This window comes from Miniopterus natalensis, chromosome 16, assembly GCF_054644295.1.
Source record: "Miniopterus natalensis isolate mMinNat1 chromosome 16, mMinNat1.hap1, whole genome shotgun sequence".
Lineage (NCBI taxonomy): Eukaryota > Metazoa > Chordata > Mammalia > Chiroptera > Miniopteridae > Miniopterus > Miniopterus natalensis.
In genome coordinates, this window is record NC_142096.1 from 37,992,186 (window position 1) to 38,005,112 (window position 12,927).

General features: G+C 36.2%; 1 protein-coding gene across 3 annotated transcripts in view; it reads left to right on the forward strand.

The window, feature by feature from the left end:
* EFR3A (EFR3 homolog A) overlaps positions 1-12,927 on the forward strand; it is a 69,789-nt gene that overhangs the window by 44,832 nt on the left and 12,030 nt on the right. For all 3 annotated transcript variants that reach the window (XR_015715804.1, XM_087825494.1, XM_087825495.1), the window contains exons 12-19: positions 168-219; positions 2,221-2,393; positions 3,092-3,167; positions 3,866-4,027; positions 4,823-4,954; positions 6,010-6,077; positions 7,004-7,131; positions 12,259-12,350. Coding sequence is in view for 2 of the 3 variants with exons in the window: in XM_087825494.1 (XP_087681620.1) it covers positions 168-219; positions 2,221-2,393; positions 3,092-3,167; positions 3,866-4,027; positions 4,823-4,954; positions 6,010-6,077; positions 7,004-7,131; positions 12,259-12,350 (883 nt within the window). In the remaining variant the exon portion in view is untranslated. The remainder of the gene's footprint in view (positions 1-167; positions 220-2,220; positions 2,394-3,091; positions 3,168-3,865; positions 4,028-4,822; positions 4,955-6,009; positions 6,078-7,003; positions 7,132-12,258; positions 12,351-12,927) is intronic.

Here is a 12,927-nt window from a genome sequence, read left to right on the forward strand (position 1 = left end):
ATTTATATTAAATTTAGAGTATAAAGTGAGCCACGACTTAGCTATTATTAAAGTGAAATCTATTTAGCCAATATGAATAGAGTTTTAAAATCAGTAATTAATGAAATGAAGTAATATAAATGTTAATTACTATTAATAAGATAATGCTAGTATGTTGTATGTTTTAGGGATTTGGGAACCAGGCGGATTCAGATAATGTTGCTGAGATCTTTACTTATGGTAAGACATTTAAGACAAGTGAACACACTTATCCTTAAATTACTGAGGTGAAAAGAACAGCTTCACATTTTGAGTCTCTTTTTCTTGTACAGTCAGGTACTGTTTATGGTTAGCTTTTTTCTGTGGTTTATATAATTAAGTATTATGCTTTTATTTTATTTTGTTATGTTTTTACTATTTGTTCCTTCTCCTGTCATTTTATTTGACACACATAATGATGAAACATACAGAGGCCAGAAAGTATTGCCGTTTGATAGATGAAGATGCCTGGGCTCAGAGACTTTGTGGAAAAGGTTCACCAAGGTCACGGAGCTAAAGAATAGAACTTGGACTTGAAATCCAGTGTTCTGTCTACATATCATGCTATTCTTTCACTTACCAAATAATGACTTCTTGTTTGGAAAATAATTCAGTTATAAGTAGCTGAAAAGGAAAAGCATACCTAAAATGTGAGGTCCTGTTTTTATTTTATGGTAATTATATGCATCTTTGATTCAGCTACACCTAGCATAATGCCAAACAAATAGGAGCTTATTGTTTGAAATGTGCCCTTTCCATGTCAGGACTTTCAAAATTTATTCTGAACATCTTTATTGTACATAATTTCATTTTTGAAAAGAAATGTTTCATACCTAGGGAGAAATACAGAAATACCTTATGTGATTTATCCTGTTTATGGTGCTTGTCATAAAGAAATTTTAAATTCTAATATAGCCAGATTTATCACTTCATTCCTATGTGTTTTGTTCTTTTTTATTTGTATCATGTTTAAGAACTCCTTGCCTTTTTTGATTATATAAGCACATTTGTTTATATTTTCTTAAAAAAGTTTTTAAGATTTGACTTTCTACATCTAGAACTTTGATCTGAAGATTATTTTTGTATGCGGTGTGAGATATGGATATATTTTTAATTTTTAGGTGGGTAGCAATTGTCCTCTCAATTTCTTTGTTCACTTATAAGGCCATCTCCATCCTATAATATGTGCCCAAATATAAATATTAGATGTTCCAAATGTAAATATAAATTGAAGTTACCATCTGAAATTTCATCTGGTCGTGGTTTTTATTAGATTCCCTGAGTAAATCACCTTGACCTAATCCTGATTGTACCACATAGTCAACTGAAAGAAGGTCTGTGTGGTGTGGTTAAAATGTTTAGCAGCATTTAAGTATATGCTCTTTAGAAGCTTAAAATTTAGAATATAGAGATACACTCAGAAATGTCAAATCAGCCTGGCTGGGCATGGCTCAGCAGTTGAGTGTCAACCCAGGATCCAGGCAATCGGGATTCGATTCCTGGTCAGGGCACATGCCCGGGTTGTGCGCTAGACAGCTGATCAATGATTCTCTCATCATTGATGTTTCTCTCTCTCTCTCTCTCTCTCTCCCTCTCCTTTCCTGTCTCTGAAATCAATACAGATATATTTTAAAAAATAAAGTTTTTCTTTAAAAAAAAAAAATGTCAAATCAAGTACCTGATAAACTAGTTTTCCAAACTGAAAATGTATTCCTGTTAACCTAAACTGCTTAATTTAAAAGAAAATAATAATTTACAAATTTAAATTCACCATTTTCAGCTCTCCTTATACCATTTGCTACCTAAGCTCCTTATATCCATTTAGTACTGACTACCTATCCCGTATATTCTTAACCTCTCTGACCCCCAGTTTTCTCGTATAAAGTGGGGATGCACACACCTACCTCTCAGGGATGTGGGGAGGGTGCAGTTTGTGCACATGTAGTGCTTAGATCCCTGCCTGGCACATGGGAAATGTGAGCTGTCGTTAAGTTTATTCTCCTTGCAAATGATGTTTTTGTAAATTAAGTAAAATCTTCATCAACTTACAAAATGCTTTTTTGTTTTTTCTTCAGGCTTATGTCCATACTTGTTGTTCCCCTTAGTTTATGGCTTTCATAAAACAGTTTGAGAATTTTACCAAAGAAGGATTCACGAGAAAGGTTTTTTATTTGTTTCTTTGCTCTTCCTCCCCATAATTAGGTCACCTCTGGATACAAAGCCAAGACAATTGTTACTGCACTGCCTGGGTCTTTCCTGGATCCTCTGTTGTCACCGTCCCTCATGGAAGACTATGAACTGAGACAATTAGTCTTGGAAGTGATGCATAATCTTATGGATCGCCATGACAACAGGGCGAAGCTTCGAGGGATCAGGTAGTGCACCATCTTGAAATAGACTTGATGTTTTTCAGTTTCTTCATTCATGTATTTGAGTGTTGTGATTTCTTTTAATCTAGGATTTTCAGGTTTTATTAATCCAGAGTTTTATTTAATTGATATCGAGACTATTTAATTATTAATGTAGTTTAAATAACTTTTTAAAAAATATGTTTTTATTGATTTCAGAGAGAGGAAGGGAGAAGGAGAGAGAGAGAAACATCAGTTATGAGAGAGGGTCATTGATTGGCTGCCTCCTGCAGGCCCCCTACTGGGGATCGAGCCTGCAACCCAGGCATCTGCCCTGACCAGACTGGGAATCGAACTCTGACCTCTTGGGTCATAGGTTGACACTCAGCCACTAAGCTACACCAGCCGGGCTTAATATAATTTAAGATAGCAAATGTTTGGCAGTCTTTTCAAAGATCTCAGCCACTAGTGGTCACTAGGTCTATGAATTTTTTTTTGGTTTTGCTTTAAACGTAGAAATGGCATTAGGAGTCAAGATTACTTTATTAAATTCTTAATTAAATTTGCTAATTCAGTGGTATCATTACATATAGGCTTACTTAACATGCTTATTGATATGAGTATTATATAGTTCAAACTCCTAAGTATAGCTATTGATTTGCCACGTAAGACATGATATAACTAAATGTGCTGTTCATTAAGAATGATACATTGATTATCTCTAGAATAATACCTGATGTAGCTGACCTAAAGATCAAAAGAGAAAAAATTTGTAGACAAGACACAAGTTTCATGAAAAAGGTAAGATTTATCTTCTAAAAAATAATACATGATATAAGTTAAAGCCATTTGAATAGTTAGGTAGTTTTATATTTAAGACATATGATCTTGAAATGAAGCCATACTTTATTAATATACTTACGTCAGTTTGGTTTAAGGGGAAACTGTGCAATCCCTGGGAAGTTTCTGTAACCTCTCCCCGATATCTCAGCTTTAGACTTGCCTTTGGGGACTTCATGCCAGCTTTTAGCAGAACCTGCAGGAGCTCTTCCCTGGATGAGCCCTAACACGCCTCACAGGAGACTCTTAAGACAAAGAAGCCTTAGCACGTTCCCCCTCGGCCAGGTTTCCCCCATCATTGCCAAGGCTCCCATGATTCTGCCATTCATTTTAGTTTTTTCTCCTATCAATCTACAATTTGCTTTTGTCTTTTCACATTATTACTAAAAACATTTTCATTGTTGACACTAGAACTACTTCTTGCTGTTTTTATTGAAGGCTTGTTCTTCAGCTCTAATGTTTGTAGTTTTATGCTGGTATATTTGTTGATGATAATGATGGCAATACAATTTGTTCATTTGATTATCAGTTTAAATTTCTCTTCCATGGTAAGTTACGTACTAAGATAGCTATTTTGTAGGGGGTTATATGCCTGTGAAATCTGCCTTTACTACAGTTTAAGCAAACTTATCTTTTTCTTCTGTCATTACCCTTTTCAGAATGGGCAGCAACTATATCGGCACATATATTTGGGCTGTAAAGAGGAAGACAATGTTCAGAAAAACTATGAGTTACTTTATACTTCTCTTGCTCTTATGACAATTGAATTGGCCAATGAAGAAGTGGTTATTGATCTCATTCGCTTAGCCATTGCTTTACAGGTATGCTTTCATAGCCTTTCCTTGAAGAAAACATTTTTATATGAAATAGACACCGTCTTTTTAAAAAATATATCTTTATTGATTTCAGAGAGAGGAAGGGAGAGGTGAGAGAGATAGAAACATCAATGATCAGAGTCATTGGTCAGCTGACTCCCACACGCCCCCTACTGGGGATTGAGCCCACAACCCAGGCATGTGCCCTGACCAGGAATTGAACCTCGATCTCCTGGATCCTAGGGAAATAGACACCATCTTTAAAGTGTTGTTGCCTTTATCCCAGGACATGAATTTTAAAGGGGAGATAACTGGCTTTAAATCTAAAATACTCAAGACAATGACCGTAGTCATTTTTTTTTTTTAATAAATGTTGAATGAGCATTTGACTGTTTGCTAAATATTGTTCAAGGCCCTAGGAAAATACTGTGACAGCGTGGTCTCTGTGCTCATACTTGGAGTTTAGTGGAAGATAGTCATTAAATAATATAGTTGTTTGGTTGGGGTTTAAGTGTTACATAATGAAAGGACAGTATGTAGTGAGAATATGTATATATCATGTGTATATCAGAGAGAGATATATATTTAATATATATGTACTTTTTTTTCCTTAGGAAAGGCTATTTAATTGAGAGCTTTTACTCTCCTGTAAATGGCATTTACTCTCAGAATTTTTAAAAAATAACTTCTTATGAGGTGACATTTTGTTAGCATTCCAAACTGCCTGCAGTTTTTCAGTGCAAGCGTGGGGGAGACATGACTGGAGCCTAAGACCTTGTGCTGTGCTTGCTTGTGTTCAAGGATAGTGCTATTATCAACGAGGACAACTTGCCCATGTTCCATCGCTGTGGAATCATGGCACTGGTGGCTGCGTACCTCAACTTCGTCAGCCAGATGATAGCTGTCCCTGCATTTTGCCAGCATGTTACCAAGGTAAGGGATTTATAAAAGTTCCTCAATTTGATTTGTATACAAAATGCCTAATTTTCTTTCAGTGATGGTTTGTTTCACTTGTGATGTTTATGTATCAAATTAAGTTAATTCCATAAAAGTATGCAGTGACTAAATTGAAACTACAGCTAAAACTACAGCTAGTATTTATATTTTCTTTGAGGCCTATTGTTTGGTTAGAATTTTTTTATGTAGTGGTTGAATAGAATACTTGATTTTTTTTCTAGAATACTTTGTGTGATTTCTTACATAATTTTTTCCTTTAAACAATTATGAATCTTAGTATCTAAATTTCCTTAAATTATACCATTTTTGTTATTGTTAGTTTTCAACCAATCTACTTGAGTTGAAAAATGAATGTGCCTCTCAGAGATTTGTTCTGAGTCATTCAACTGTATTAGGTTTTTCAGCAGTAACTCATTAAATAATTAATTGAATGGTTTAATAACATTTCAGGGAAACCTTATTTTATGGAATTGAGAGCACATTTCTCAGTCCTTGTTGAAATGTTGGATTTTAGTGCATTCTAAGAAATAAAACTCCTTCGTTTACTAAGCAAGTGTTTGAGTGAACATTTGATGCCTGCCATTAGAGACAAAGATGAGGAAAACAGAGTACTCCATTAGGTTGCTCACAGTTGAGTGGAGGAGCCAGACCACGTGTGCATTGAGACTTCACCCACAGGATGCAGCAGGAGCTCAGGAGGGGCATGCTGAGGGCCTGTGCATCTGAAAAATACTGTTCTTACCCCTGTGTAATGGGCTTAATCAGATGTATCTTTATTTTTTACTACATATATTACTATATTGTCATCATGTTGTTAACTAATGAATTTTGAAAGCAACCAATATAAAAACAGAACGAACTCTCTCCGTGTGGGCTATAAACATAGTTTAAATTCCAAAATAAAGCTATGGTTGTTCTTATAAATGTTTAGTTATTTTTTCTGTTTTTTTAGTTTCCCCCATTTTCATAGCAAGGTCCTGAGAAGTGAGGTTGTTGATCTTTGTTTTGTATTGTTTTTGGATATTTTTCAGGTTATTGAAATTCGGACGATGGAAGCCCCTTATTTTCTGCCAGAGCATATTTTCAGAGATAAGTGCACGTATGTCAGTCCTTCACATTTTAAGGATGGGCACCGATGAGAAACCAATCAGTAATGATTCTAAAGGAATAAGCCATCATTAGAATGATTTTCTGGTGTTTTATAATGATCATGTTTTGTGTTTCTGTTGTTTAATTCATCTTCTTTCTCTCGCTGTAGAAGTTCTTATATGTGATAAGTATAGGCTTATCCCTTTTTATCAGATCAATCTGATAAAATATCTTTTTAATATGGAGATATCTCTCTTAAATATAGCATGTTCTCATATAAATGAACAGTCCTTTAGGAGAATATAATATCCTGTTCAAGACTTTCGGTAAATAGATAACAATACTCATAAAATTGTGAGAGAAAGAATGTATTAGGGAAATTAATAATTTATACCCTGCATTCTTTCTTGCTACCCAAACAACAACAAAAAAAAATGAACAATGTATTCCTGCCATTTTTGGGCTCTGAAAGTGGTTTACTATTGAAAGCATCAGCATAAGATAAAATCAAGCAGTTTGAAAGTGAAACTTCGATTGGGCAACTGCTTCCTGTCACTTAGCTGGCTGGTGCGCTTTTTCATTAACTAGCATAAACTGCATTTGTATTTTCTTCTCTCAGTAGATTTTTAATTCCTAGGGGAAAGTGAAAGCTGAATGTAGTCCTCTTTATCATTTAACGTGAATACCAACAGAATAATATGATGCTTACCTCACCACTCACCATCTGAATGCTACTCACAGCGGAATGGTTAATAGAGGGACCACATACCTTGTGCTTGTAAAGAGCCCAAATTAGTCCTCTAAAATTACTATGTCCATTACTAATTACAGTTTATTTATAATAGTTAGGCTTTGACCTAGAATGTTTGCATGTTTACTTATTTTTCTTGGTAATTTAAATAGCATTGAATGACTTTTGTTTGATCAACCTGACAGGCTTCCAAAATCTTTGGAGAAGCATGACAAAAATTTGTACTTTTTGACCAACAAGATTGCTGAGTCACTAGGTGGAAGTGGCTATAGTGTTGAGAAACTGTCAGTGCCATATGTACCACAAGTCACAGGTAAGAGGAGGGTGATTAGACTCTTGTTCTAGTGATATGTTTCAATAATTTTTCCATGCTCAGTTAGCAATGACAATTAATTGCTTGTGTACTTACTATACCACAGCTTTTTCAGATGTTTAAGGGTGTTTACTTATATTTTTAAATTTCCCTTTTGCAAATTGTTAGTAAATCTCTAAAGGTATATAGAGGGGTGGGCAAAAGTAGGTTTATAGTTGTGAGTATGCTAAATAATTTATTCTTGTATTATTATTTATTATTGTATTTATTATTATTAACCTACTTTTGCCCATTCCTGTATATGATTTTATTATGAACAAATTGAGTCTTCAAGTGATTATCATTGTCATACTAAATAATAATACACTTCAAACAAGGAAAGTGCAATCTTTCCTTATTAACCAATATTTAACTTACGGAAATCGGTGAACATTGTTTTATTGGTTGATTGTGTTTATTGAGCTTAATGAATTAGGCAACTTTTGTCACTTGAAGGAGTGCAGATCATTTGCTGTGCAAAGAAATCTTCAAACTTTTGAAGTTAAGAATATGTTTTCCTGTATGCACTATATATTTCCTTCTGTGCTTTTCATGGACCGCAGTAATTCTGTTGTGTTTCAGGGTAAAACTGCTGGTGTCTTACATTCAGTTTTTACTTTAGAAACTAAAACAATGTCTCCTGCCTTCATTTTCACTCTGCGATTGTGTAAATATAAAATTTGGTAGAACTAGTTCTTCCTTTGGGGATATCTCTGTTGTATGAGAGAACTGTTTGATTTCAGTTAGGTGGTTTATGTAATAATCACTGAAAGCAGCGCAATCTTTGTAAATACCTATCTTTTTTATAATGTGGATCTAAAATATATACTTTTTTTACAGTGATAGTTGTTTATAATAGTCTGAGATGTTAATGAATTCTTTTGCATTTTATTTTAAATTCTGTACTATAAAAGATTTTATTCATGAATTCCTAGGGGAAATAAAAATGTTAAGAGTAAAACTTTAGTAAAGGATTATAATTCTAAAGACTTTTAAAATATTTCATTCTTATAATTTGGATTTAGCTCTTTTTCCTTCAGGCAAAAAACCTCATAAGCCCAGGCACAAGTCCAAAGGTAAATCCAATGTCAACCTGGCTGGCCCTTTCCCTCCCTGTCCTCTAGGAAAATAGCTTAATAAAATGTGCCTTTTAGTAAATGGAGCCAGTGCCTGTATATTTTATATACTTACAAGTTCAGTTATTATTTTGCTCTGCCTTCCTCATAGCTATAGTTTATTTCCACTGCTTATTTCCTTTGACCCTGATCCTTTAACTCTTAACAATTTTTAGTAAACATTCTGATGCTTTTTTAACAGGAGGTTTGCTCTTTCCCATTTTTTCCACTCCTGAAAAAGATGTATTCCCTTTCTTATGCCTCTTTATCACTGACTGGAAGAATCTGGATATTTCCATATTTGAATATATAACTGCAGAGAAATCTCTTAGTCAGAGTAAGATTTCTCTGACTTATTAAGACTGGGGTGTTTAGAGCAGTTCATGTGCATGTGCCCTGATGCAGTGATAGATACTTCATGGGATCATCAGCCAGGCATTATGTTTTTCTTTGGCTGTGTAACATCAGATACTCATTTTGAAAATTAAGGGATATAAGAACATTAAGCTGAAAGAAAAAAGGAAAACACATTGAAGTCATTGTGTGTTGTGCATACGTAGAGATTAGATGTATGTACAGAAGTCGATCTAGGTGTATACACCATGATCAAGATAGCACTGCTGTTTGCTGGGCACGGGCCTTGTGCTGGGCACCGCCCTTTCTGGTCACTTTCTCCTCTAACCTTTTACCTTTGTTTCCAAATGAGGGTAGTGAGGCTGAAACGAAATAAATAATTTGGTTATTTTTATTTCATGATTTTTGGCTTGTTTTTATTCTGTAAATACAGAGGTTGGCAGAAGTAGGTTTACAGTTTATTCTTTTATAATTTACTAATTGTTGTATAATTTATTTGTATTATAACTATAAACCTACTTTTGGCCACCCCTGTATGCATTAATTCTATGGAATTTTGTGTTTTTCTGTAGGACCAAAAAAGTTACCTGTGTGAGTAGTATCAGCATTAAACTAAGACATTCTGAATTTTGTGTAGATAAGTTATTTGTGAAATTCCATTTTTCCTCAGTTAGCTTTTTAATGGATCTCAGGGGTATTGCAGCCCTGGTTACATTTATGATTTATTATTTCCAGTTAAGTCAGTTTCTGTATCTTATTTTTAAATAGCTGTAGAAAGTTATATTGAGTAATCTGTAGTCTGTGCCACGCCTGCACTCAGACTATTTTCTCTATTCCTTTGCCATCTGAATGCAGTTGTTTGCATTACATGTCGTACACCAGGTGGCAACAGAGTATCGCTGGAGGAAGTGAGGCTCAGCTGTCAGTATTGCTTCTGAAATCCAGGCTCCTGTTAACCAGAAGCACTGAGGAGTCCCACTGTACACAGCAGACACAGGAAGGAGGAGGGAGGGGTTGGAAAATGGAAAGGACACAGTAAGCAGTGTCTGGGACTACCCCAGCCCCACTTAGGGAAGGGATGCAAGGGTTGCCCCAGGGGTGTATAGTGAGATACTGAGGTGGCGACAGGGCGTCCTCTGGAGCCAGAGGCAGGGCAGTCACAGAGGGGCGGTGCTGCTGCATTTCAGCAGGCTTGGCAGCGCAGCTCAGGAGCAGACGGAGCCGGCTTGTGGGAATGAGCATTATCTCCCATGAGCTCTATTTTAGAAACCTTGTGTTTGTGTAAATGTGCAAGGTATATAGCTGTACCTGGGCTTTTCTTCTGTCACCTGTAAGATGGTGATTATATAGGTCAAAAGAAAAAGTGTTCTGAGAATGTAGTGTTAGGGTTTCCTGTTTAAGTTTATTTTCTTCCCTTTTAAAATTTTGAGGCTTTTTATATGTCTCTCCTCTGTACTTCCCTTCTGTTCTCATTAATTCTTGCCTCCCAGTGATTGCTTTCCTGCCCCATAAGTGTTTTCCTTTTTATCTTAGGTTTCAAGTTGACTCTTTTCTGCAACTCATCAACCTTTGTATGCTAAGCTGGGCATTCTTTTATCCTGGTCTTTGTAAAGCAGGCTATTTATCACTAATTTTGAGTTCTGGGGAGACCTTGGAAGTTGGCCTGCTTAGAGCATACAAGCAAGTCAACAGTGATGACCACATACTCCTTGGTAGCAGTTCTATTAATGTCATTATGTTTGCTAATTTATATCAAAGCACATGATCATGGAGGAGAAACAAAGAATGCAGTGTCTTAGGTGAACTCAGTAGTAGCCACATGTAGTAAAAGAGTAACCTGAAAACTATAGCAGAGCACTGTGTAGTAGCAGTTTATCACATGGAGCATGTGCCTGTTCTGTACCTCCAGCCGTCACAGAGCAGAACCTGAGGGACTCCTGTGTGACAGACACAAAGTACATCAGTCACTGAATTTCTGGTATGGTTGGGGTTTAGTAGAAGGTAGAAAGGTGATAATGACTGAAGGGAAGATCCATCATAACTGGTAGTGAACTTCTGTAGCCAGAAGAAAGAGGGGTAAGTAGAAATAACTGGAGCGATAGTTAAGATTTTTAAGGAAGGGATATGCTCTGGCCTTGAAAGAGTTTCCAGTAGGCTTGATGTCTGTAGGAAGCTGTGGGAGGCAGGGGTGCTGCAGCAGCTCACACATGGGAGAAAGGTACACGGGCTTGACCACCACATCACGTGAGGGCAGTTGAAGTTACTGTTGTAAGATCCTATTTGAGAGGCCAGAACGTCCGCCTTTTTAATTTCATCAAGCAGTGGGTAGAATTGCTTGGGGAGTGATGGGGCCTGTGTTTAAAGCAGCTTATAACATGATGGTGGCATATAGGGAAAATTGTAGAAAGGTCTGTCATCGGTCGGATGGACTGGGTAGCTGGCTCTCAACCAAGGGTGATTTTGCCCGTCCCAGGGGACACTTACCAGTCCTGGAGACATGTTTAGTTATCACCACTGGGACAGGCCTACTGGCATCTGGTAGGTGGAAGCTAGGGATGCTGCTAAACATCCGTCAATACGCAGAACAGCTCCTACAACAACAGTTACCTGGCCTAAAATGCCAGTAGTGCCAAGGTTAAGAAAGCTATCTAAGTTAGGCTGTGATGACAAACAGTCGCAGGTTCTTCTTGGTTTAAAACAGTGAAGATTTACTTGGTGCTCAGACCATGCATGCCTTCGCATCATCCACATCTGGAGTCCAAGCTGATGGAGCAGCCATACTCAGGAACATCGCTCATACTTTATTGTCCAGAACTAGTTACATGCCCCTCCTAACCACAGGCAGGCCAGGAATTGCAATCCTATTGTGTGCCCAGAAAAAGGGTAAACTACCAAATCCCATTAATAGCATTAATTACTAGTATGGAAGGCAACCTGGGAGAAGGGGGTAGCCAGTCAGAGAGCTGGTTTCTTTATCCTTGCCACCTTTTGGTTCTCCATTCTTTTTTTTTAGGTTTTTATTTTTTTCCAATTTTCTTTAATTTTATTTAATTTATCTTTATTTTTTAAAGTATTACAGGTGTCCCTTTTTTTCCCCCTTTGACCCCTCTACCCTGCAACCACAACCTGGAGAAGATTATGCTAAGCGAAATAAGCCAGGCAGAGAAAGACAAATACCATATGATCTCACTTGTATGTGGAATCGAAAGAATGTAATAAACTGATGAACGGAATAGATTTCAGTGACAGAGAAGCATGGAAGACTGACGAATCTCAGAGGGATGGCTGGGGTGGGGAGAGATTAAACAAGAATTTCTGCTCATCTATGCATAGCCCATGGACACAGACAGTAGTGTGGTTCTTCGTTCTTTACTCTTTCAGTAGAATGAAATCACAGTGTATACAAAATGGGATTAGAAAGATAGAGTGGTGCCAGATTATTAAATAACTACGTCACGAAATTTGTAGGCCTGAGGACACAGTGCTTTTGTATATTTAGAAAAAGCAAAAATGACACACTGTCTTAATTTTATGAAAGTTTTTGAAACCTGAAATATGTAGTTTATAAATGACATGCCATTTCTAACTGGCATATAACAGGGAAATTTTTTTATTTTAGATGAAGATCGACTTTCTAGAAGAAAAAGTATTGTGGACACCGTATCCATCCAGGTGGATATTTTACCCAACAGCATCCATTCTGACGATGTGGTAAGTTGCTGAAACTTTAGGGCACAGTACTGTCTTGAGAGCCACATCAATTTAAAAGAACTTTTGCTCCTCCATGCTTTCAAATAGGGACAAATGCAACTTTAAATTATCCCCAAATCAACAATTTCTATTTAGTAGAGATTAATCTGATTTAGCCTTGACTTGTAATTTATTTTACTAAACTCATTTCAACTATTTATAAAGATACATAAGTGTAATATGTGTATATCATTGTAATTTAGTGTAATAAGAACTGTGAAACAGAACCAAGTAAGATTTTTTTATAAGTAAGAAATGTCACATATGGCCTGTTAATAAATTAAGAGGCCTCTAGATACTATTAAAGATTTATGAAACAAATTACGAGAATAAATGGAATTAGACATTTCACGTGAAGGCAGATGCTCACAACTTTTAGAAAGTTTCAAAACTTCATCTACGAGGGATATTTTTTTATCATTTTAGATAGTAAGTATATGAATGTAATGTAGGTGAAGCTGTCTCAATGACCTGTAAGACTGTGTGACTTACCTGAAACCTCAAAGATTTAATGCTCTCCTCCTGTTTCAATAGAGCA